This window comes from Buceros rhinoceros, unplaced genomic scaffold (genome assembly GCF_000710305.1).
Source record: "Buceros rhinoceros silvestris isolate BGI_N320 unplaced genomic scaffold, ASM71030v1 scaffold4207, whole genome shotgun sequence".
Classification (NCBI taxonomy): Eukaryota; Metazoa; Chordata; class Aves; order Bucerotiformes; family Bucerotidae; genus Buceros; species Buceros rhinoceros.
The window spans coordinates 489-26,700 of NW_010423776.1; the positions used below are offsets into that span (position 1 = coordinate 489).

General features: G+C 39.2%; 1 protein-coding gene across 1 annotated transcript; it reads left to right on the top strand.

Moving 5' to 3' along the window:
* The first annotated feature begins 336 nt into the window (after positions 1 to 336).
* On the top strand, positions 337 to 20,938 carry CASP8AP2 (caspase 8 associated protein 2). The gene is made up of 9 exons (XM_010140517.1): positions 337 to 413; positions 1,375 to 1,455; positions 4,393 to 4,493; positions 5,639 to 5,713; positions 6,866 to 6,981; positions 9,542 to 12,048; positions 14,756 to 17,693; positions 19,441 to 19,540; positions 20,882 to 20,938. The coding sequence occupies exons 1-9, from the start codon at positions 365 to 367 to the stop codon at positions 20,936 to 20,938; spliced, it is 6,024 nt and encodes a 2,007-aa protein (XP_010138819.1). The 5' UTR covers positions 337 to 364.
* The last annotated feature ends 5,274 nt before the right edge of the window (positions 20,939 to 26,212 follow it).

A 26,212-nucleotide genomic window follows, 5' to 3' on the forward strand; every position in this document is an offset into this window, starting at 1 on the left:
TCTTTAAGATATACATTAAGATAACTTGTTCATAGAATGCAGTGCTTTTTTTCATACCAGAATTTCTTTGTACAATCTGTATTAGATACATCTGCCCAAAAGGTACAGCTGAAGATCTTCAGAATGCTTATTTGCAGAACATGGTTTCTTACTTTTCTTGATAGAACTCTACATTTGTTACCTTGATATAAGAGTTTTCTCATTCTAGTGTTGCATTTTGTTGAAGAGCAAGAGCCACAGGTAGCTCAGGTGTAATTGACTCGTTTCAAGATGCTTTTGATGCTGTTCAGACATTGTCAAGTAATCTGTGGTCTTTCCTTTAATATTTTACTCGTAGATGGGGAAGCCGTAGGAAGTTTGTACCATGGCAACAGAAGAGGATGGACTGGGACTGTTTGATATCCGCTCCAGTGGTAAGATGTGTTACTTTCTGTTTTGCAGCGCAATAACACAAGCAGCCTTATGAAAATGAATAGGTTCAGCTATAAACAAGTTAGGATGAGCTACAACTGTAATTAAATGGCTGTGGCACATTATCTTTGTAAGCCATATCCCATTAGGAAGCGTGGATTTTAAACCATCTTTGTCCTTTGGATTTCTAGTATGTTTTGAAGGGATGCCTGGAACTGGTCTCCATATTTTACGCTCCTTTGTCTGCTATTTCTAAGAGCAAACGTGCTGTCATCCCATATAGTGCCAGCAATCAAGATGCTCTAACATTATTTCCAGCTCCACAGTTGATTGATCTGATGATCAGAAGGATTGTGGCTGTTGATATTTTTCTTTATAGTAATAATATTTGTTGCAGTACTGGAGAGCTGCAGATAAGAGTAGATGAGAGTGGTAAGGAGCATTGGAAAAAGGCATGAAGAGAGACTGAGGAGATTTAGATTAAAATACTTCACAGAACCAGTTAGTGTGTGAATAGATGGCAATACTAAATCAAATTCTTTGAATTATGGTACAGACTTACAATACTTTCTGCTTAGTGATAAACGTTCCTTTTGTTCCCTTTGTGTCCAAGTTGTGCAACTTTTGTCTTCAGTGGATTGTAGAAAACAGTTTACAATTCAGATCAGGTTAATTCAGTTTATAATTTCAAAATTTATTTGTACTTAAAACCATGTAATTTGCTTCATGCGCAGTTCTCGTGGTATTTAGGAATTGATTTTACAAGACAATCTTTGCTCCCTGGTGACTAAAGATCTTTTCTCCACAGTAGCAGTAGGTTGCTGGGTAAAATCCCCCTGTCTTTTACTAGTCTGTGCTTCTACATTTACTACACTCCCTTTATAGGGAAGTTAGAGGTTGGAGTTCACGAAGTGTTTATTTTGGCTTTTTTGCCTTTTTTTTCCTTCCTGTTTTTTTCTTTAGCTGAAGCTTCCCCCTTCAAGGAAGGTGATGAGAGCTCAGTGGATATTTATGACGGCTTGGACAATGGTTTGACAGTTCCTGGTAGGTTGATTGTATCTGGCTGCTGGGCTTGGAGTATTATACAGTGTCCATACTACGTAGGCTGGTTTCCAGTAAAACAACTGTTAACTTTCAGCTTCCATTTAGCTGGTGTAACATGCTTCCATGAGCTACTTGTTAAATTCAAGTCAATTTAAGTAGAGAATTCTTATAATCGTTCAGCTAACAGATATAAGATGGTTTTCATGTGATACTGGCTATTTTAAGAGACTTGGGCATATAAAGGGGTGCAGAGAAACCTTAGCTATTCCATCTGGCCTTGATGTAGGACATCTTACCTTGGAAAAAAGCAACTTTCTTTTGTGGTTTTTATAAAGCTTCAGGATTAGAACCAACGTTCACCAATCACTAAATCTCCAGTGATTATTCCACTTAAAACTGTGTAATACAGTACATTTGGAAGATTCTTTTAACCTTTTGTTACTTCCTCAATAATTTCATGTGCTAATGTAAAATAATCCTTTTTAACTTCTTTGAAGGTAAGAATGAAATGGACCCAGCACATGTTCTTTTTTAGGAGCCTTAGTGTATCATTTAATGAAATGCAGTTTCTAGTGTTTAATCACGTTTCTCTACTGACCATACTACTGTAAGGCCATTGGATTTTTATGGAAGGGCTGTAGACATAGTCCTACAGACACAAAGCACCCGTACGTCGCGTTCTCTCTTTCCATTTTGTATTTGTTGCAGCATATAAGAATATTCTCTTTAGTCTACATTTCACATACTGAGGTGCACCGTTTAGCAAATGTAAAAGATGCAAGGAGGAATAATTTAAAGCAATGCAAACACTATATATAGTTTAGTTCTGAGGGATTTTTTTTTTTTAATTATTATTTGAAAAGAGGATTGGTGAGATTTTTTTTCTCTGTAGGGATGTTATTTGCATGTCATCTTGCATTGCATTAATAATACTCTTAGCATTACGGTATTGTCCAAAGCATTGAAGCGCAGCTTTGAAAGCTAACTTCATTTTTTTGTCTACAAATGAATCTGTACTTCAGAGGTGTCATAAGTCAGGTCCCGTCAGTAATGCATATTTGATGAACAGAGCACACAGGTTGATTTGAGGGAAAAGCACCATGATTTAAATAATTGGGGTGTCTGGATGCTGTGTTGGCTTTTCTTCTGGGTTATTTTTTTGTTGTTGTTGTTTCATTTCTTTGAAACTAAAGCTAGAGAGTAATGTTTGTGATGGAATATAAAGCAGCAAAAAACATTTATTCAGCTCAAGAAGTTATTCAACTCCGTACCAACTCTGCTTGATTCTGATCAACTGATCCACATTTGTGAATGTTTAGGTCATTCACACCTGAGTATCCTTTTTTGCAATAATTTTTTCTCAACTGCAAATGTTTCCAAGTGAAGCCTGACCAAAAGCTGAACAAACTGTAGGATGCACATATTTATTCTAGCTTTCTGCTATCTGTTGGCTCTGGAGTTGCAGAAGCTTGGATCCCTGCTATAGTGTAGTCCTTCTTGCTTTGTAAATTCGGTAGATTTACTGTGAGCTAGCTCTCCTTTGACTTAAACCAACTTACTAGACAAACATAAAATGCACCCATCTTTGTTAGGTGTCCTCTTGTGGTTTAGGATTTCAGCTCCAGAGCATGGAGGGGGCTGTTCCCCCCTTGTCTGGGCGCCAAAGGAGGCTTTGCCACCTTTGTTAAGTAGGGTGGGGGAAGGGGTACCCACCAGTTACCCTGTAACTGGCGTTACGAGACACAGCCCCCGACTCCAGTTTCCTACCTGCCCTTGGCCCAAGCCATGTCAATCAATGCCTCTTTGAATAACACTATAAAAACGCCGACCACGTTGCTTCTTTTGGCGTGCATTTTTCAGTTCAGAAAGCGATAACTCCTGAAGCAGTCACCTCAGCAACAAGAACTTACTTTCACTACACTGGGACAGTCAAAGATCTTCCATGCAGCCAGTAGACTTTTTACTGTGCTGGTTAGTGGTGCCGGTGGAAAGAAGAGGCACTGGAAGGAAGGCAGGAACCTGGAGCTCCCCAGCCCTGCACTGAGAGTAACATCTGGCGAGGGAGGAGGAGGAGAAGAGTCAAAGTGCTGAGAATTAAGGTCCCGCTGGAATGCGGAGAGACCCAGAATGTCCCCTGGAAACCTGGTGACTCTCAAGTTTTGCAGCCAGGCCGAGCGCAACACTGGAGCTGTTGGCTCCGGGGGATGCACTCGCACCCCCCACGTGGGTGGGAAAAAGGCTGTGCCGAGCCATCTCCTGTGGAAAAGCGCAAGACTACGTACGCAAAGGAAGTTTGTCCCAAAAATCAACCTGGAATTTAATGCAAGAGGTTAAAAGGACTGCGCACTCTCCATTCCTGAATTTTTCTTCTCACCAACCCCCGCCCCCTTTGGTGGTGACTGCATGTGAGGGTTCATAGTAAGCCAGGGGGTGGAGTGAAGGGAAGGTATATGTGTTCATCTGTTTAATATCACTGTTCTCTCTTTCTGTCCTACCCTAATTTAAGTGATGATTTGTGGGTTTTGTTGCTTTGGATTAAATTAATTTTTGTTTCCCCCCTATTCAAGCTTGCTTCTTTGCCTGGAGCCGTAAGTGCTGTGTTAAGCCCTCCATTCATTCCCAGCTCAAACACTTTAGCTTCTTTTCTCCTCTGAGAACAAATTGTCGCCTTTGCTGCCTTTCAGTTCTTTCACATGGCTACACCTGTATATCTATTAATTTTTCTAACACGATGTTTTCAGTTGAACTTTAATTTTCGTTGCTACCTTTTATGTCAGTGTAAATTGGATTAAGTATTTCCAATAAAACTAACATAAATGTTGAAATTCGGGTAAGGTAAGGTAATTTTTTAATATATTTGTGTACTGCATGACACAATGCAACGTGACAAGAAAAATACCTTTTTTTTGTAATTTGTTATTGATTTCCTTTCTACAGACAATTCTGTTCCAAATTCTGTACCAAATGGAAGCAGCTTAAATTTATTTGATGAGATATTAATTGAAGAAGGGACTGCGAAGGAAGCATCCTACAATGAGGTGTGTATTAATGTGACAAAAATAATTCTGGTGGTTTTGAGGTTTTTTCCAATGTTTTCTTGTGTAAAGTGCAAAAAATGTTGTCAGTATGTTCACGTTATTGGAAAAACAGAGGAACATTTTAAATCAGTAAAAACAATTAATAAATTGTTATGTCAGTTAGTTTATCAGAATACATTAATCTCTTGCTCTGTGACATGATCTGTTCTCATTTAATATCCTTTGCATGTGGTTCATGTATCAGCTGCGTTACAGGAAAATGTACCAATGTCCTAGTTAAATATCTGTGTAGTCATCTGATACAAAGCTAGTCGTGAGATTTCTTCCAACAGATTTTACTAGACTAAAGCAGATGCATCATGTGTCATTAAGTTTTGTCCTTGAAACCGAAGACAACCACGCAGTAGATAACTGCTTCTATCAAGTCAGCAGAACACTTACTTGTGTAGCATCACCTATCGGTCTATGAGACACAACTAAATTGAGCTTTGGAGTAGAGGGGACAGGCATCCACAGATATAATGCACTACAGAAGAAGCAGAAGCAAAACCTCCTGGAGCCTACATGAAAATTCACTTTGAAAGTTTGAAAGAAGTTGACTGTAAAGTATGACAGTAGGGAAGTTGTCCATTCTTCTGTGAAAGTATTGTTGCCATCTGTTTTTAAAGAGGTGTCATGCCAAATGTATTTTATTTAATTTTGTGATTTTAACAGGAGTACAGCCTTTGCAGTCTATTTTGGCAGTCCACATTTGTTTTTAGAAACTTTTTGTTGTATTTTTTCTCACCTGTTTTGTATTGTGTAAGGGCTGTGTCTGTATTGTGTTGTGTCTGTAGGGCTCTGAGAACTGCCTCTCAATAATCGTATCTTTAATTTCACAGTAATATGGCTTCCTGTTACTGTCTGTTGGGCAAGCACACATAGATTTCCTCTTATCTGGGTGTTTGTGATGTTTTAGAGACTTGTATACTTGTCAGAGCATATTGATGCTTTTAGTTTTAATATGACTTTAACATGTTACTTCTGGAAAAAAACCAGAGCTTTGTAATATAGATTATGGTGTTAACTAACTATAAATCAGGAGGAGTAACTTTTCGGTGTGATTAAGTCTGCTTCTGTGCTGTGAATTCTTCTCTCTTTGACAGTTGCAGGCAGAATATGGAAAATGTCAGCAGCAACTTAAAGAACTGAAGAAGAATTTTAAGGAAATACAGGCACAGGTACTGTAGTTCAAAGGGCAACATTGTGAAGATTTGTGTAAAGCAAATCGAATATTGATTTGAGAGAAGGTTAGTTTCCTATGCTTTCCAGAGCTGATCCATTGCGTGGATGTAGCACTGTGTAGGTGCTAGGAGCTTGTTCTAACCAGGATAGTTGTGAGGATAGCCTGACAAAATCTGTACTGAAATTCACCTATTTCCTGGTGTTGCGTACAGTAAGATTTTAGTTGATTAAAAGCTATCTTCTATCTACTTAATTAGAAGATAAGCATGTTGAACTAATAGTTACCAGAACAGTACCCAGTCGTCTTGTTTCTAAAAAGATGAGTCTCTAATGCACTAGGGAGGGGCTTGCAAGGGTACCTGAGCTGTCACTAGGATTGGAAGAGGATGTCTCTGTTCACCATTTTGACAAGGTTGAACTGCTCTTCAGCGTGAGGTAGTATCGCCATGCTGTGCTATTCTACATAGTTAGATTATCTTGGGCAATTCTGCAATGTGTGTGTGCTGTGCTGTGCAGATCACGTCCCAAAGGTCCTATGTTTTGCAATGGTAAGCAGCTTCTACTCTGTGATACTTTTGTGCTGTATTCTGCAAAACTTGTCTGCCTTTCTGAGCAGGCTTTGCTGAGGATAGTTATTAAGAGAAGGGGCTACCTCTAGGATTGACAGATAGGGTTTAAGAGTGATAGAGCCTCTTTCTCTGAAGGTGCTTAAAAGCTACATCTCTGATTTGACACAGCTACCAGGAAAGCAATAAATTGAGTAAAAGACTGAAGCAAAGGGACAGACTATCATTTTTTAGCTCTGTGTCTGCTTGGTTTATGGCACGTTTTAGTTTTAATAAATTGTATGCTTGGAACATCTTAAATAATTAGCAGGAACACAAACAGTAGCATAAATGTGTTTTTAAAAAAAAAAAAAAAGACGCTTCTTTGGATCTCCAGAATTCTAACTTCAGAGTTAGAATAGAGAAATCTAATTCTGATTCTCTGGAATAGTTTCTGTGTGTTCTACCATCAGTTTGCATATGATGGGACTTTGTCCAATGGTTATCTTGCACTGTTTTTCATTACATGCTTGGGTACCCAAGCTAATTGCAGTTTTTTCTGTCTCTCTCTTTTGCTTTCTTTTTTGTGTATATTTAAAACAGAATGTCATTTTACTGAATGAAAACCAAGCTCTCAAAAAGAATATTTCAGCACTTATCAAAACAGCAAGAGTGGAAATTAACCGTAAGGATGAAGAAATCTGTAAGCTCCATCAAAGGTACAACTAGACAGTGGAACTGAAAACATGCATTTTGTCTGATCATGTTTGTATACTTGTAGGAAACATTTGTGTTTATTTTAAGTAAAACTAATGAAGAAAATCATTACTTAGTAAATAAGTTTTGTTTGTGTGGTTTAGCATTGGTACAATCAGCGGAAGTAGGCAAATATGTTATTATTTGCAAATACCTTCTTTGCCTGATGAGGTCTTTGGTTTCTAATTAAGAAAACATGGAGGAATTCAAAGGGTCACCGTTGGCCTGAATTCTTTTTTTGTTTGTTTTGTTTACTTACCCATTCCTGGTGGGTTTTCTAACCATCTTGCATGTTTCAAAGCAGTTATTATCTTACAGAGTTCTGCTTCAGAACTAGTGTGTTCTATGGTCTCAGACATGAATTCCCTGGAACTTTTCAGACAACAAATGAAAATAAATGAAGAGACTATATATCGTTTTCATGGCAAGATGTGAAAGCTCTGTCTGTAGTGGTGGGGGATAGCAGCTAGAGAATTCTTGGTAATTTCTGTGTACTACTGATTTTACTTTGAGGTTGAAAATAGTAAAGTATGGATGGGAGAGTAGCTGAGTGTAGGGTTTCTGAAGCGCTAGAAACCAGAGCAGGGTTCCACGATTCAGGATCCTTAGCTTGTCACAAGGTCACCTGCTTGTCACTTGTGTGACATTAGACACATCGTTGGTTTATTTGTGCTTCAGTTTGACCATTTGATGTTTTCTTATACCAAAAGGTGTCCTAAAGAAGGTTCATTCGACGTTACTGTGCTAGAGGCTATATGCATAGTAACTATGTGTTTTACTTTTTTCTGAATACAGAAAATTACCAGATATGAACTAACGGAGGTCAAGATGTTTTAACGTGTAATTTTTTCAGTTGGTTGGCTTTGGCATGATAGCTGTGATGTTCACACCCTTGAGTGTAGTATTGTGGGTTTAAAATTGTTTGAAAAAATATTTTCTTATTTTGAATACTCAACCTCATGAAAGAGTTTACAAATTCCAGTACCTTCTAATGGTGATGAAAATTTATGAACAAGGTATTTATCTAGGTATTTTGGAGGGATCCATCCTGGAAAGTTGCGAGGAAAGTGGCATTTTAAGGTCTTAGAAACATACCTGGTCTGCTGCATGGTCTATAATAAATAAGCTCGTCTTAAGAGATCTACCCTGTCTGTAAACACTGCTTCAAAGATAATATTTTTGAGAAAAACTGTTAGTGCTTATCTCAGAAAAATAACTCCAAAACTAACTAAAAAACCCCAAAACCCCCATTTGGATACAATTACTTTCATCACAAATGTATGCAGATTTAATAGCCAGCCTGAAGCAGGGCAAAAACATGTCAGTATAGTTCAAAATTAAACAGAAATACAGGGAAGGATTTTGGATTACAAAGCTGCAGCATTGTTTTAGTTCAACAGTCAGTTTACATCACCATGTTACGTTTTTGGAGTAGAGCCAGTTGTATAACCTGATCATTACATACTTATATTTACTGTATAGGCCCATAGGAAGAGTTCAGTTTTATAAAGCAAAACCAACCTCATTTTGTACTGGAGATAAATACAGAATTATTTATCTGTACGCTTGAACTGATTCCTTACAACTGGATGGTGCATCAACATAGAATGTGTTACAGGCTACATGTGCCCTTTTTAATTTACAGAATCACAGAATGGCAGGAGTTGGAATGGATCTGGAGATCGTTTAGTCCAATTCCCCTGCTAGAGCAGGTTCACCTAGAGCAGTTTGCACAGGATCGCATCCAAGCAGGTTTTGAATCTCTCCAGAGAAGGAGACTCCACAACCTCTCTGGACAGCCTGTTCCAGGACTGTCACTCTAAAAGTAAAGACGTTTTCCCTCATGTTCATGTGGAACTTCTGTGTTCCAGTTTCTGCCCATTGCCCCTTGTCCTGTCGCTGGGCACCACTGAAAAAAGCCTGGCCCCGTCTTCTTGACACCCATCCTTCAGATATTTATAAGCATTGATAAGATCCCTAATATAATTTTTTTTCTTATTATTACGATAGCCTTGCGGCAGTAGCATGTGGCTTTGATGAGTCTTGCTTATTGTGATGTACTGCTTGTTTTCTGTAGCTTGCAGCAAGCTCCACGTGTAGCTTACTCGCTTATTGAGTAGAGTAAGCACAGTCACAGTATACCTATTCTTCTGGTTGCCAGTTTACCAAACAGTAAACTATTGAGTTGAACTTTTTTTTTTTTTTTTTTAGGAGAAGGCTCTTTTTAATCCTGGACCATTACATACTGATTAGAACTACTGAAATTGTTAATTAGACTCAATACAGTATTTTTCCACAGATCTTGCTTTTTCTTATAGATTAATTTAATTAGGAAAATACATATACAAGTTATATTCTTTTGCTGTGTGCTATTAAACTTGTATTTTTATCCCACCTTTTTTCAACTTGAAGCTGAAAGAAAGCATGAAAAATTTTTAGACATACACAGATTCATTGCAATTTGGCTTTAGTTATGTTTAAATAAATTTTAAAATAATGTAACTTTTTTCTTTTTACAAACAGGCTATCAGAATTTACCAATCATCGAAGTAATTTCACCAGAACACACCTTTCAGCATCAACTAATGGAAGGTGCTCTGAGATGTGTAAAACAAAAGATTCAAAATTCAGACATTCTGATTCAGGTGACAATGTAAAGATGGACCACAGGATGAAAAATGACTGTTCAAAAGATACACACCACAGTTACTTATCTCATAACATGGACAATGGGAAGTCTAGCTCCAAAAAAAGCAACACTCCACATTTGATGAGATACCCTCCTGAAGAGCTCTGCAACGATGGTACTCATATGGGTCTACCAAACTATGACTGTAATTCCAACAAGGATAACAGAAAGGAAAGAAAAGAAATTAAAAGTAATGAACAGTACAGCAGAGGAAATGTCAACAAACACAAAAGAGAAGTACATCAGAGCACTGGAAACAATGGTGATAGAGAAGAGGGAAGTTCAGATCCTCAGCAAAAGCTGAAAGGTCTTTTGGAGAAGGCCAGTAAAAATGAGCTTCAACAAAAAAGTCAGACCGTAAAACACAAATGCAGTCCAAGTGTAGAAAGAAGAGTAGAAAGGGGGGGTTCTTCCTGGGAGAAACCAACTACTGGTAAAGACAGATTTCAAACAAGAGGTGAATTTTATGCTGGTGAGAGATCACAAAATGTATTTAAAAAAGACATTAAAACACATGATAAAAATGAAAAAAATGCTGGCCAAAAAAGTAATCCAAAAGAAAAGCTACAAGAGCAACCGGGGAGGTCTGGTAGAGGAATTAGTCCTCTCTCAAAGAATGAACATTCTAAGAGTCTTCACGAATCACGGAAGTGTCAAATGGAGGAGTCTAGAAAAGGAAGAGACATTGACTGCAGGAGAGAGAGGGGAACAAATGATCACACTTCTCGAGAAGGAAAGACTTCACCTTCTAATTCCAACAGGGAACATAAATATGCACGCTTGAAGGAAAATAGTAGTAGATACGAATGGGAAACAGCACATTCCAAACTAGAAAGACACAGAACTGAAGAAAAAAGGAAAAGAGAAAGAGAGAATCAGGATGAAGACAGACATTTCAGAAATGAAAAGAAAGTTGCAAAAGAGATTTCTCACCAATCTGCAAAAGAATCCAAGAAAGGTACAGATGTTACAAAAAGTGAGAGAAACAAGTCCTGTAAGCTAGAAGAAACATTCAGAATAGCAGATAGCTTAAAAGGCCGTAAAGTTCCCAAAACTAAGTATGAGCACAGTGGGACAAAAAGCAAAGACTTGAAACTTAGCTTTATGGAAAAGCTGAATTTAACTCTTTCTCCTGCTAAAAAGCAATGTCTCTCTTCAAGGGATGGACTTAAAACTCCTTCCCAAAAGTCCAGTGATGAGGGAAGTGCAGAATTCATGCTGCAGGCAGAACTGTTAGATGCTGCCCACCGTGTTAACTGTGGTCCCATAGAGCAAACTAATTCAACGCAAGTTCTGGACAGTGCAGCTCAAAGCAACATGGAACAAGTACTACCTGTTTCTGTCAATTCTGAAAACGAAACCGTGAAAGCAGCAGCAGCAGTTTCAGCGCACTCTGAAGCATTGTCCCCAGTGACAACTGATGAACTGAGCTCAGAAACCTTACCAGAGGCAGAGATGGGTCAGGTACAGCCCCCAGCCTTGCCAGGGGCAGCAGAGGTACTGGTTCCTGTTGCGTTGCAGGCTGAAACATCAGGAGCAGAAGATGCATGTGATCTGGTTGAATCTGAAGCTACAGCAACAGCAGTGGCAATGACGTGTCTGAATCATCCTGAATCTTTGCCCCTGGACGTGGAAGGGGATGTGGCAGACTGTGAAAATTTGCCTGGGATGGTGGGTGTGATGCAGGATGATAATGAACCAGCAGCAGAAGTGACCCAGCCTGATCCTGCCAGTGGAAGTATGGGAGCCCTTCTAGTGCCTGCAGCAGAAAAGAAAGAGGAAGATAAAACATGGCTAGCTGATGACACAGAAAGCTCAGCAGGTGAACATGGCTCCCAGAGCCTTGCCTTGGATAACTCTGAAGCTAAAAGTTCTGGTGACCCAGAGTCCTGTCATGTGGCAGATGGTATTAGCAAAACAAAAGCAGGCTCTTTAATGGAAGTAGTGAAGGACAATTATTGCTTGGCTGCGGAAAACATGGAGTGTCCCATTGAGAAAGAGGGTGTAATTAATACGAGTACGTCTGAGTCGCTTGTCAGCGCTATGCTGACTGATAAAGATGAACCATTAGTTGACAAGAATGCTTGTGATCTGGAGCGAAACCTAACTGACATCAGTACTGCAGCATCTTCTCTTTGTGGTGAGATGTGTCCTAGAACTAAAGAGAGAAAAACTAACCCAGTTCCTGTTGATGACGACAGTTCAATACTAAGCATTGATCTCAATCACTTGAGGTACATTCCGAAGGCGATCAGCCCACTGAACAGTCCAATGCGCCCTTTGGCTAAAGCGCCTAAGAAGGAAAGTCCCTGCAAAGGGTTTGTGAAGAGTTACAACAAAGGTATTTGTATATGTCTGTTCTGATTTCTATATAAAGGCTTAGGAGAGCAGAATTGGCTTCTTTCAACTGCTTTCTCAAAAATAGCGACGGTTTCTTCTTAAACTCCATAAGTCTGAATGGTGCTTTTTGATTGTAATGGAACCGTGCGTCAGCGCAGGCAAGATTGTAGCCAACCAGACATCGGTGGTATGAAATTTGGAGTTTGTCACTACTGGTAGATGAGTGGTTGAAATAAGAGTTATGTGCTACTGAAAAAAATATATTCTTAATTGCAGTTAGTTTTGAGTAGAACTCTTTCTGTTTCTCTCTGAAATTGTAGAGGCAAAAGTTACTTAGGATCATATTTTTTTAAGTATTTCTTTATGAGAAAGCTGGAGAGAGGACCTGAGACTTAATTTCTAAGGATTCCAGCTTAGTGAAGGCTGTGCTTTCCATCTTAATTAATGTCAGCGAGAATTTTTATATATGTTTTTAAATTGTGAGTCAGTGGAGAAAAAGTAGGACAAATAGAACGTTAGGATTTATCATTAATTAAGAGCTCACTCCTAAATAAGATGTCAGGGAGATAAAATACAATGACAGCTCTCACAGGAAGAGAAAATGCATGACCTAAGGCTAAATCTTCTGCTTGTGTGAATTTAAGTCTTCCTGCTGCACCTAATAAAAAATTTTCTTGGAAGTTTGGGTTTCCTGCTAGAAGAGGAATGGTTGAGTGGCATTTAAATCCCTTTTCTTACGTTTCACAGCATAATCCTTATGTCTTTTTGCAAATCTGAGTGTGGTTTACTCTGGAAGGTTCTGATCTCTTGGGAAAAATGGTGGCAATGTCGACAGAAATGAGTGGGAATTCAGGACTCCAGAAAAACAGGTTTTAGTCTCAATGCAGAGGAAATGCTGGTGGACCAGTGCAGGAGATTACTTCTAAGGAAGCTTGCGTGGAGTCTCGACCACTAGAGGGTATTAACTGGCCTGTTGTTGCTGGAATTCTGTCTATTGTGCTTGAGACAGCTACTCTCTTAAGAGAGTGAATTCCTTTAGCAGTTTGTATTTCATTCCTACAGTAGTTTTTATTCTTTGAAATATCTGGGTGCACACGAAAGATTTGGGATCAGAGTAGATGAACAGCAAAGAAAAGTATTTTTCTAATTTTGTACTGTTCCCCTGAGTTTCTAGAGGAATCCCTCCTGACCAGAACTTGCTACTAAATTCCAAAGCAGTGATTTTCAGCTCTGGAGTTAGAAGCCTAGCTGTCTTTGGTGTCTGACTAATGATATGCACGTCAAACATACTGCATCTGTTAAATTGTCAGGAGACTACGGTTTCTCTGGCTTTGAAATTCAGTGTGCATCTTTGTACTGTTCTGCAGAACAGGGGTGCATACATTAATACTTCACTTTGACCACTTTCATTTTATACTTTAGTTTCTGAAAATATTGAAGCAATTAGTTTGAGAAGGTATTGATCCTTGTGAAACTGAAATGGAGCCAGTGATGGAATGTGGTTTTGCTCCTGAAGAATCTGTATGAAGTAAACATTTTCAAATGTTGCTTCGAAGTGTTAATCACAAGTTCATATTTCTTATGGAGATAAATTTAGATATGATCATTTATGAGATTAAATGTTAGAGGGCTTTAAGCAGTCTATGTGTGATTGAACATGAGAGTTTTATTAACTCAAGAGCCCTGCAAGCCTAAAATTAACTGCAAATCTCATTAATCAATACATATGCTCTTCAGCGGAGTTTTTGTTCAATGGAAATGAGCTTGTCCTTTCATCTTTCATAACATGCTGCTTTGTAGCTATCTGTAGTTGCTTGTTTGTCTTAACAATAGCATTTAGTTTGAGTTTTAAATGATGATTAAGTATGTAATTAATGATATCTCAAATATTCAACAAAAGTATGAAAATAATAAACTTATTTGTGAGACAGAGTAAGACATACTACTTTTGGCAAAATTTTAGCCTTTCCTGTCACATATCTTGTTACTTGTTGCTATCATTCAGGAACCCGAACTGGAGGCATTCTCCAAAATTTCTAAGAAAAAAGCTGTTTATACTGTTGTGCTTAGTTACAGTGCTGGTAATCTTAAATACATCAAAAACTGAAACAGGAGTTTTATCATGTGCACGATGCCTATGACTCTTTTTTTAGTAAGTCAGTTCACTGAAAGATTCCAAGAACCCTTTTATCAGCCCTGGAAAAAGATAGCTGAATGCAAGTTGAATGAATTTTAGGTCATTTGTTCTTCTAATTTTGTTCTCGTTGTGGAACCATTCCGTTGTGAAACTTAAAAGACAAGCTACCTATTGTATGTAAATGTTAGCCCATAACAATTAAAATCTAGCTCATGCAGTGTTGAGAAAACTTGCTAAAGTAAATGGAAAGAGTTCGAAACTGATGGAAACTGCTAGATTTTTCTGTTTTCAATGGATGTATTTGTGAGATAAATCATATGGTTTTGGTGAAATGTTGAGGTCTTACTTGCCCTTTGAAGCTCAGAAAAATCTCTTAAACTAGCAGCTGCTGTTTTGCTGCTGCAAACCACCCAAACTTGTTGCAGCTCAAGCTTCCTGAATTGTCACTGCTAGTTTCAAACAAACAGTTCTGAACGTCACTTTACAGAAGAGAATCTTCCAGGTTTTTCTGAACATGTCTGTTTATAATTGCATTCTTTATGGTGATTGGCAAACTGTTTTATTTTTATAGATTTAATTCCCGAAAGTACAGTTGTCGTCTGTCCCTCAAAGAATTTGTCAAAGGAGGTAAACAAAGAAAATCAAAAGCCGGTTAGTAAGTCTGATGAACGCTTAGAGATGGAGTCCCGACTGAGTGTCTCCTCAGATGAAATAGAAGGAGAAATCATAAGTAGCGATGAAGATGAAGAAAAATCTAAACCCGAAGGAGGCTCTGAAAATACAAAAAAGTCAAGACCAAAAGCTTCTCCTGAGACACGAAATTTGACCAGCAGTCCACATAATCAAAAGAGCAAAACTGTGCGTTGCAGTGAAGATAATGGGAAATCTGTTTCTGTGAAAGTAAGTACGAAGAAGAACACAGAGAGGCATAGAAGTCAGACATTCAGATCTTCGAAATATGTAAAGAAAAATAGAACCGTCAGCATTGCTTGTCTTGAAAAAATAGTTCATATCATTGTTGAACCTTCAAATGTACAAGAAATCATGCAAATGCTAAGAGCTGTACGAAAACAAATGAGGAAAAGTTATATGAAGTTCAAGGTACACTTCCCAGTTAAGCATTTTCACAGAATTATAGAATCTGGTATCATAAATCTTACATCATTAATAAAATCCTTGAACTTTTCCAAGATGTCTACAGTAGGTGAGACATTAAAATTGAATATCTGCGATATTATAAAGTCCAAACTTAAGCAACTTAAAAAGAATGCAATAGTGGACCGTCTTTTTGAACAACAAGGATCAGATATGAAAAAACAGTTATGGAAATTTGTAGATGAAGAGCTCGATTATTTATTTGAAAAGATAAGGAGAATTATAATAAAACTATGTGATGTGGGAAATGAGAGTGAGAAAGGGAAATTTGAAAGAGCGGGAAAACAAAAACACAAGATTGGTCATAAAAATGATGTGCAAAGATCTAGAAAAAAGTCCCTGAAAGCCAGATCTCAAAAGCCTGAAGAATATATCCTTTCGAAACAAATTGTGGGTTATCAACGACCTAAGGGTCACTGTGAGAAAAATAAAACAAATGCACCAAAACCTGCATTTACCAAATGTCTTAACTCCATTGATAACACAAGGAATTCCCAAACCAAGGTACACCTCTCTAAAGAGAATAATTTGCAAGGCACTCTCACTCCACTGAAGAGTATAAAATATGAGAAGGAGGGATTCCACCTCTCCAGAGATGCTAACAAGCCTGATCTTAGTTACGAGCTTCTCACAGAACAACAAGCATCCAGTCTTACGTTTAATCTTGTAAGTGATGCTCAGATGGGTGAAATTTTCAAAAGTTTATTGCAAGGTTCTGACCTCTTGGAAAAAAATGGTGGCAATATCGACAGAAATGAGTGGGAATTCAGGACTCCAGAAAAACAGGTTTTAGTCGGTCGTAAATGCAGAGGAAATGCTGGTGGACCAGTGCAGGAGATTGCTTCTGAGGAAGCTTACGTGGAGTCTCGACCAGTAGAGGGTATTAACTGGCCTGTTGTTTCACCTGTAAGAGCTCCTGCTTTAGCATCAAGGCTTCAGATGTCTGTTGATCCAGATGTACTAGATGAAAGCTGTATGTTTGAGGTTCCTACAAATGCTGCTTCATGCAAAGAAGATGAATGCAATTTACAAAAGAATAAATCATTTGTTTCTTCTATCCTCCTTGAAGATTTGGCTGTTTCCTTAACTATTCCATCACCTTTGAAATCAGATGCACACCTCAGCTTCCTAAAACCTGAGAATAATTCTAGCTCAGCTCCGGAGGGTGTTCTCAGTGCACATTACAGCGAAGATGCGCTTCTCGAAGAGGAGGATGCCACTGAACAAGACATTCATTTGGCTTTAGAATCTGATAACTCAAGCAGTAAATCAAGTTGTTCTTCATCGTGGACAAGCCGGCCTGTTGCGCCTGGTTTTCAGTGTCGCCCCAGCCTGCCAATGCAAGCAGTAATCATGGAGAAATCCAATGATCATTTTATTGTAAAGATCAGGCGTGCAGTGCCATCCATCTCACCAGCATCTGATCAGGTGGCTTCAGTGAAGGAGGCGCGGACATCCTCAGCCAAGATTGAAAAAGAAGAAATGAGAAGTGGGGAAAAAGAAAGGGACAGTCAGAGTGCCACAGCAGCCACTGGGCAAGAAGCTGTCAAACCGCATCTGGGTACGACGGGTCAGTTGCCTCATATCAGCACCGGAGAAGAACAAAATCCTGACTTACCTCAGCCTCTAAAGGAGTCATGTAATAGTACTGGAAAGGAAGAAACTAGTGGGTTGCTTGGACCCTATAGGGAATCTTCAAACACAGAGAACCGTGACACTGAAAGCCCAGATGAAGGCTCTGAACAATCTCGGACATGCGAATTGGAAGTATCTGAAAACGTAAATGAAATGGGTGTTAGATCTCAAGCTTCCTTTCCTGCTGGGTGTAGGGTAGAGTCCTGCATAGGCTTAACAAATGGTCTTAGTGAAACTTCATGTCGTGCAGTGGAATCCACTGTAGATAACAGGACTCAGGCAACTTCTGCAGGAAACTCAGAAATCAGTGGTAAAAAGGAAGAAGTGGAAGAGTGCTTTAATGCATTAACAGAAGAACTTTCCAACGAGACTGTAGCAGGTGAAGGTAATCGTGAAACAAAATCCACTTCAAATCCTGATATAGAATGCCAGAATAGTGTAGATGATAAAACTAGTAAAAAAAGGAAAAAGGAGGCTGGCAGAGAGAATTCCAGCTCAAAACGGCAACGAAAAGAAACTGAATCAGCAGGCGAAGGAAGTGATACAAGTGGTGCCAAGTGTGAAGAGGCAAATTCAGGACATAATCAATGTTCCAATAAGAAGAATGAGTTGCAGCAGAATGAAGACTTTTCTCCTTTGGCTTCATCTGCATCGTCACCTAGTCTGTATGCCAAAAACATCATTAGAAAGAAGGGAGAAGTAATAGTTTCCTGGACGAGGTAATTTCTGATTTGATCTGTTTGATTGTTCTAGGGTTTTTTTAAACTACATGATGTACTGAAAAGTGGAAAGAAAAGAGTATTTAGCTGATGGCTAAAGTTCTTTCGTAGCTCTACATCCTGCTGTAAATAGTGGAGTGGGAGCTTCTGTCTGTTTATGCAGGATGGCTTCAAGAGGTTGATGTCTTCCCTTAGAGCACCACTGAAAGGTGCTACAGTCTATTTTATCCTTTTTCTGTAACAATCATCCAAGGGAAAATAAATTGAAGGGATGGGCTGATTTCATTTAATCCTGTTAGCAGTCTTTGGAAGAGAACAATTTTTAGTCATTTCTTAGGTAGGTAAAATGCCATTTGCTTTAAAGAAGGTGGCTTCTGTGTGTCGTAACTAATTCTACTGCTTACCTGTATCCCCCAGAACAAGAATACTTTTTGCTTTTGTTTTTAAAGCTTATATGCGAAGGTAACAAGACCTACTATATTGTACCGTCTGTAATTTCTGATTCCTCTGCCATTTCCTTTACTGTCCAAAAATTCAAGCCAGGCTTGGTAGGGGTTGGAGTTCTTTGATCTTCCTACAAGGCCTGGAAGCATTTGTGACTGGGTAAAGGAGAGCAGATAAAGATTTCCCCCTCTGAGAGAAGGCACGAGAGCAAACAGTTTTTTCTCAGGGTCTGCGCGCTGCTCGATCTGCAGAAATGTACTAGTCAACCATTCAGCCTATCTATTCCAGTTAGTAGGATGTGGGTGACAAATGTGACTGCATGTGTCAAAGATATGGGCAAAGTTATTGTGTGTATCCTTACCCTTAAGGTACTGTAGTTAGCAGGTTTTGCTCATCTCACTACAACTTGATCCAGTCAATGCTTTAGAAACAGGCTATTAAAACTTTCAGGACAGACTTTTCTGAACTATAGTTCAAGTATAAATCAGTTTATAGGTAGCATTTTAAAAGAAAATCAACTCCTTCATGGAAAAAAGACTGCGAAAGCTAACGGGATTGTCAATGTGTAAACCAATGAGACAGGATGAAACTATTACAGTTTTCCTTATGAATATGACTGTTTTCTGTGTCACAGTCTTTGTCTTCAAACTATGTCTAAAAAAAAGTTTATTTCAGTAACTAGTCATTACATTTTGTTTTAAATGGAAGAAATTAAGTATGATTTATTGGAAGATCGCAGCTTTTGACCATTTTACATTTACCTGAATTCATTAATGAGACAAGCAGCAAATTGGTGACACACTTAAGAATAGACTTTTGGTCCTTCATTCTCACGTGAACAGTAGATGTGCTCTGAGTACGTTTATTATATGAAGCCACTTACAGAAGTTAAATACCTCTCTGTTTCATCTTTGAACATCAGTGGGCCTTAGATGAAAGCCATACAAACTGAGGGAATTCCACCTAGAAGTACTGGCCTCTGCTGAATTTAGGAGTTCTTTTCCACTCAAGCTTAAATGTCTGCTTTAGAAGCTTAGAACTCTCTTTGTTGGCTTCACTTTTGGGCTGGCTCTATGGTCACAATCCTGCCCTTCCTAATAAAGTAGCATAGTCAGTTTTTTACTGACTCTTAACTCTGTGCTGGTAGAGAGGACAATCCACCCTAAGTTCACTGCTGCTGTGTGAACTCACGTTTCCCAGTTTGGAAATACTCAGAATTTTATATATGCCTGTATGTATTTTTTTGTTTGTGTGCATGTACGCATATAGAGAGAGGTATTTTAAAATTGCATTTTTGCTGTAGAAATGATGACCGCGAAATTTTACTGGAATGTCAGAGAAAAGGACCATCAAGCAAAACCTTTGCTTCCTTAGCCACTAGGCTGAACAAAAGCTCAACCCAGGTAGGTGCTATTATGCTTGTATTTGATAACAGCTATGTTGATACTTTTATGATTGCAGCTGAACAAAACCCTTCGGAGTTGTTTTTTCTTCATGTCTTTTGTTGGGGGGTTCTTGAAAAAAGAATCTCGGATTCTCCTAGTCGTTGCTTTTTAAAAATGCCCATTATAGGGATATTATGGTCCAGGGATTCTTAAGTACATGCTTGATTGGTACCTTGAAACTGCTACTTCCAGTCATAAGCCAGGGACAACAGGATTGTTTCTATTGTTGAATCAGCACTTAGATTTAAAAAAACAAAAGACAGTTTGGGGAGGCCCAAAGCCTTTACACACTTTTAATAAAGTAGAAAAGGATTAAAATCAGAGCTGGAAAAAAAATACTAGGATTTTGCAGAAAGGACATTTTTCGTGAAAATGTTTCCTTTTTTCTTTCACTTGTTAATTAAGAAACTTGAAAAGACACAGATGTCGAATTGATGTAGAATATTTCCGGAGGTTTGCATATAACTTTGTTCTTGTCTTATATTGCTGTCTTTGTCTCTATCCTGCAAATCTAAAAAGGAAGAAACACCCATTTGACGAAGTGAGCAGATCCTGCATGCTCAGGATGTTGAGTTGTATGGTTACAGAGTCTTTGCGGGGTTGAGACGCTGGTGGGGTGGATGGTTGGATAAAATGGTGTTATCTGTGCGTTTGTGCTCCCAGTTAGCTATTTGGCAGATGGTAGATACATGATAGCAGTACGCGTATAGCGATAAGAAATACCAACTTACAATTGAATGAGGTCGCTGTGTCAGCCGTAGCTAATGCTCAATGAAAGCATGTTTGACTCTCATCTACGGACCAGTTTTGTAAAATCCCCAGTAGGCAGATTGCTCCAAGATGAGCTATAAATACCTGAAGCAACAGTTGTAGAAGAGTTTAGAAAATAACCAATAAACTGTGGTTTTTGTGGACTACAAAATAAGCTTTGGTCCTTACATTTGAATCTTACTCACAGTTACACCTGGCAGAATTCAAGTATAATTGACTTTGAAGCCTTCGTTTCTTTTTTTTCCCCTCCATATTGCAAGGAAACCTGTGTCAACCCAGTAGCTGGCTTTAACACTCTGTGATTAACGTGGAGGCTGTTTCAGATGTCAAAGGTATAGGAAGACTTCTATTTCCAAGTAACCTGTTAATGGTGCTTCTAAAATTCTCCCGCTAAAATGTATTGGAAGCAAATGAAAAACAAAACAGTGGTCTTTCAAAAAAATTGTATGCTGTCAGATCAGTCTGGCTTGGTAGGCATGGAAATCTGGGGCCTTAATGGTATGTCTTTTTTTTTTTGTCCTTCGTTAGGTTTCAGAAAGATTCAAGCAGTTAATGAAGCTGTTCAAGAAATCCAAGTGCAAGTAAACCTACCACCAAGTTGCTTCACGGTTCCAGAGTTTATCTGTTGTTAGCAACGGTGGACTACAACGACTGCATTCATATGATGGGAGTAGTGGGAGGTATCCAAGTCCGAATACTAAGTTGGGTAAATCTTTGCAGTGTTAATTATTTATTTCTCTGTCCTGTTACCTCTGAAGTTTTTATCAGAATAACACAGAGGGAACTTTACAAACAAACTGGCTGGGAAAGAAGGGGCACGTGCAAATGGAGCAGAGCAGTGTCATTACAAGGGGGTGACATCTCTTGGTGGCTCATTGTGGTCTATAAGCACACCCAAGGGTGTGCAGTCAAGTGAAAGGGGTGGCTCTTGCTTAATTTATTGGAAGTACTGCATGTGGTGATGTCAAACTATGATTTTCAAAAGTAAGAAAGAGTGCTTCGGAATCCCGTTGGTAGATCATCCTGGAAAATGACAAGTGCGTCATCTTGGTTACCTTGGAACATACTTTAAGAAGTTAGGCATCTTTCCTTGAAAGTCAGGCAGAGCAATGATAGCAGCGATGCTGGAAGCTACTTGTCTGAATTCTGATGGTAGGGAATAGGTGCTTCTTGCCACTTTGTCAGTTGCTTGTGCTGGGTTTCAAGGAGAATCTGGCCCTGTGCATAGGGTTTGTCTTCAACTTTAAGCATAGTTATTGAAGCCATGTCTTAATGACTCCAGTGTTCAACAGAGGTGAGTGATTTTCTCCTTGAGGTGCCTGTCTGTTGTCATTGACAATGGAGAAAATCTAAGCCAGTTGTCTAGTCTAGACCCGTAACTTCCCAATTTTTAAAGTCAAATGAAGTGAGTCCCAGCCTCTGTGAGAGAGTGAAGCCAGTCATTAATGCAGTGACCAGTTTTTCAGTTTCTTTTAAATTGTGGAATGCCATAAAGAGTATTCATTTACAAATAACTGTCTTGCAGTTAAAAACATTTTGCAGATCTGACGATATTTGAAAAGACTTAGGATTGAATTTTGAAGAGTAGGGGTTTCTTTTTCTGCTCCGAATTACATCTGGGAAAGGTGCTTTATTTAGGTCTTCAAAATAATGAACATTCCGTTTTATTAAAAAAATTTAAATTGACAAGTTACTTCCTTTTTAAAATTAATTTAGAAACAGACCTTAACAGTTTTATAAAATGTTCTTTATGCTTACTAACCAAGAGAAAAACTTTTCTATAAAAACAAGCAGTTTCAAAAACTTGTCAACTTGGCATGTTTTGACAGCAATTGCACCTATCTTTACATGATAAATTCATTATGTTCTCTTTTAAAGAACTCTTAAAACTGCTTCCAGTTTTACTAGTACGTACTAAATGTGTGTGTATGTGTAGGTATGTATGCACACACACATCTCATATGTGTTGCTGCTTTATCCCAAATTTCTGAAAAGCTTTATGTTTTCTTCCCCCTAAGAAACATTGCTGAAAGTGGCACAGGTTTTCGTATTCTGAATTCACTCATGTTTGAGGTTTTATTCTTTACCGAGGGCTGGAATTGCTGTAGTCTTTATCCTGTCAGAACATCTGCTGAGTTTGTTAGATTTCATTTAAGAGCCCCACTAAGTGTCTTGCCTTTCCACTTGGGTTAAATTGGCTTTTTTTCAGAATCCAATGACTGCACCTTCAATTTCAGCATAATGGTTTTTTGCTCCCTTTCCAACTAACGCGACAGACTTCTCATTCTAACAAACCATCAGATAATTTGTCAGTGATGTTGCCACTTGACACGGGTGGAGTGTTGTAAACGTGACCTGTGGAGTGGAGGGTAGTCATGCCGCCAAACAGTGCGTTGTCCTTGGTTCAGGCAGTGCTCGGGAAGCTCTTGCAAGGGCTGACTCGAGCAGGCGATGATGTCAGTTCTGGCAGTCTTCCATCTGATGCGCTTGCTTCCAAATCATTTGCTTTTGATGATCAAGTGTCATCTTTCACGCTATGCCAGCAACACCTAGTGATTTCAGTGGGGGTTTGGTTTACCTACCCGTGCTTGTTCTTACAAACATTTGTGACAGCTGTTTACTTCCAGAAGATTTAAATCCAACCGATCTCCTCTCAGAGCAGTTAGTTTGCAAAGTAGCATTCACGTTTGTGGAAAAATCAGACCCTACTAAGAGTGCTCGCTGAACCATAACCTTAGAGATCAAAATGTGCACAGTACTCAAGGCACTGAGGGAAAAGGTTTCTCTCCACTTAAGTGCTTCCTCTCTGTCTCAAAAAAACAGGCAGTATTTTATTACAAAGTTGTTTATTCCTTGTCCGTGTTTATTACCTGTACAGGTGATGGGGGGTGGGGGGAGTTTGACTGTTTTGTTTCTGACTCGGATTTGTTTTTTGTAAATTATGAAACTTTTTTTACTGTTCTGTCTGTTGTAAGTATGTGTACAGGTTCCGACATGGTCATGTAAAATACCTGATGTATGTGTATATATATAAATACATGTATAAAAATAGAGCTTTGTTTAGCCAAAGACAATTTTTTTAACTATATAAAATGCCAGGTTTATTTTGTTTAAACTGAATAGTTTGCTTACTGTAAGAGTAATGCAAAAAATAAAACTGTAAAATTCACACACATGTTCTTGTTGAACAAAGGTTGGCTTGGAGTGGTTTTGTATTGTTGTTTATAATTTATTTCTCCAAGTATTTTGATACATATATGCAAAATGTACTGTATGTAAATCTACAGTCTTACTGTGAAACCTCAGGTAAATGAAAACGTTTTCTAGAACTGTTGGCTAATGGCTTCACCACTACAAATGCTGTGAAGCAGCATTAAAACTGAGTTCTATTAGTTTGTGTAAATGAGTAGCTATGTTGATGTTCTGGCCAATAAACATGGAAATAATCAGCTGGTGCTCTGATGCAATTACTGCTCTGAATAAGTACTGCTTATTTCTTGGTGAACGCAACCAGACAACTCCACAAATTACATAAAACCTTGAAACCGGTTGTGAATTAGAGCCTACAACTTTCCTCGTTTTTTCTAGAAGCATTGGTTTAGTGTTGAGTATTACAAAATGACTTTCTCCCGTGTATCCAAGGCTTTTCATTGGAAGAGTGTATCTGGCAGTCAGTCATACTCTGATTTGCTGTTGACAGATAGTTCTGTTTCTGTCCAACACACATATTTTTACAGGATTCAGTTTAAAAATTCTTAACGGACATGAGTATTGGAAAATTTTCTAAAGCAGAAATTCAGAGAGCAGGATTTATGGAGATGTGCGTAATAGTGAAATTGTAAAGCATCGGTTGTTGAGTTCTGAGGGAGTCTCTCTGAGGCATAGTCTGTTGCCAGCTAACTGTCTACGTATAATAGCTGACAGGACTAAAGGCGTTTTTCTTAGGTGTGAATCCAGCAACCCATAGCTATTTCCGTTAAGTCTTTCCTCTCATTGTCTTCAGTCTAAAAGCAGCTGCAGAATAATCTTTAGCAATTCGTTTTCATGAAGGGAGGCAGGAGTAATAAAGAATGCCAAGAAACAGGTTTAAGGATTTCTTAGAAGAGTCTATTAAATCAGTTACGGGGTGTTTCAGGAGTAAAATTGGCTTCGATAGGAAAGATGGATAAAGTTTCGGTGGTGGCTGGCACGCCTCTCGCATCAGAGTTTGAAAGTACCGGTGCTGTGCCACCACAAGCAAACCCATCTGAGCCATGAGGTAATATGGGGAATAAAATAAATAGAGAAATACTTTAACAGAAAGGAAGTTGCACAGCTCTTGTTAAAAGGCTCGTGGTTTGAATCTGCAAACTGGAGCATAGTTGTTAAATTAATTAGCGGGGGCTTTGATCAGCCCAGTCTGAAACTGAAGCTCAACCTTGACGCAGTTTAGACAGCAGTGTGGCGCAGAGGCAGGTCTCAGGAGGCAGTTTGGATGTCGGCATCCTGGTGTGGTTGTCCAAGCGTATCGCTGTAGCGGTGCTGAGGCTGCGAAGATCCCCTGGCCTGTGTTATTTCAAGTAAAGGTAAGGTTGCTGTCAACTTATTCGCTCAGGAGGAGCAAGTCTAGCATCAGTAACATTCATCTGTAATAAAATGGAAAGATCTGCAAGTTCAAGTGAGGTGACTTTATTAATAAGCCAGGGGGTTTCTAGCCACTCGGGTTACGCTGTAGACGGAGTGATTTTGGCTGAAAGGGTAAAATTCTGCAGTCTTACCCTGACGTTGTGGTGTGCCTATACCCGAAGTGCTTCAGCTGCAGCCTGTTGTCCAGCTCGCTGTTCCACTTGCGTTGGCTCCAGAGGTTTATGATGGGTTGGTAAGATGGCAGAAGGCACGTGCTCTTTGAAGTGGTTTTGACCCTGTAAAAAGGTCTGAAAAAGCTCTGCAGGCAAGTTTAAACAGGACTTTTGGGGAGACAAGTGCAGCTTGTATGAGAGAGAGGGAGGCCCTGCTACATAAATCTGAGATAATCCCTAAGAAGAGGTGGGGCTCATGTCTTTGGAGACCTGGTTAGTGGGAATACCTTTACTGAAAAGAGTCTGAAGGGGAAATCAGTCACACACCTTGTAAGATGGAAGAGCCAGAAGTTGTGGAGCAGGAGGGGGTAGAAAAGGCTTTGGGGATTTGCATAAAGTTTAGGCCAGGGCAGGCTAGGCGGCAGAAGCCGTTAGCATCAGAACCTCAGATTTCTCACGGAATTCTGTTTTGGCAACACCGGTTTTAGATTGTGTCTCTCGCAGGTGCCAGTTCTGGGTGGGCTTGGGGGTGGCTCTCTAACCCAGCTGAAGAAAGGTTACCGTGCTGAAAGCCTGTGTTTCCAACTGAAGACTTGAGTCTCGGTTCCTGTGGCCTCCATTTTCAAAGACTCAGTCTAACACATCCTAAATTAACTCACCAGCTGTAATGTTAGCTGGTTTGGATGTCAGAATAATTGTGTATTAATGCAAGGAAATGCTACTGTCTGTGTTGTAAGGAGCTTACAGTTAGTTCCCACATACATCCTTTTCTGGTTTTCAAACCTGTGAATCCCTGACAAGAATATCAAAAGCTGCAGTGCTGTGAAAAGTGTGTTTTGACCCAATATTTTGAGAACTGATTTTGTAATAGCTGCCACGTATCATTCAGGGGCTGTCACAGGCAAGACGGAGTAAACACCCTGTACTGGATTTGTGTGCCGAGGTTTATTGAAGAAGCAGCGAGACTGGAGCTTTTACCCTACTTTGTTGTCTCCAACTCCTGCCCCAGCACTATGTTCCCTGCGTCTTTGCTTCCAAGCAGGGAGGTTGCTTCTGGTCAGGAGGAGGTCGTGCAGATTCC

Excerpts from the sequence above, each read along its gene's own strand:
- CASP8AP2 (XM_010140517.1), top strand. The coding sequence starts at position 365 with ATGGCAACAGAAGAGGATGGACTGGGACTGTTTGATATCCGCTCCAGT. Across the intron at positions 4,494-5,638 it reads AGGAAGCATCCTACAATGAG|TTGCAGGCAGAATATGGAAA; the intron begins GTGTGTATTAAT and ends TCTCTTTGACAG. Across the intron at positions 5,714-6,865 it reads TTAAGGAAATACAGGCACAG|AATGTCATTTTACTGAATGA; the intron begins GTACTGTAGTTC and ends TATTTAAAACAG.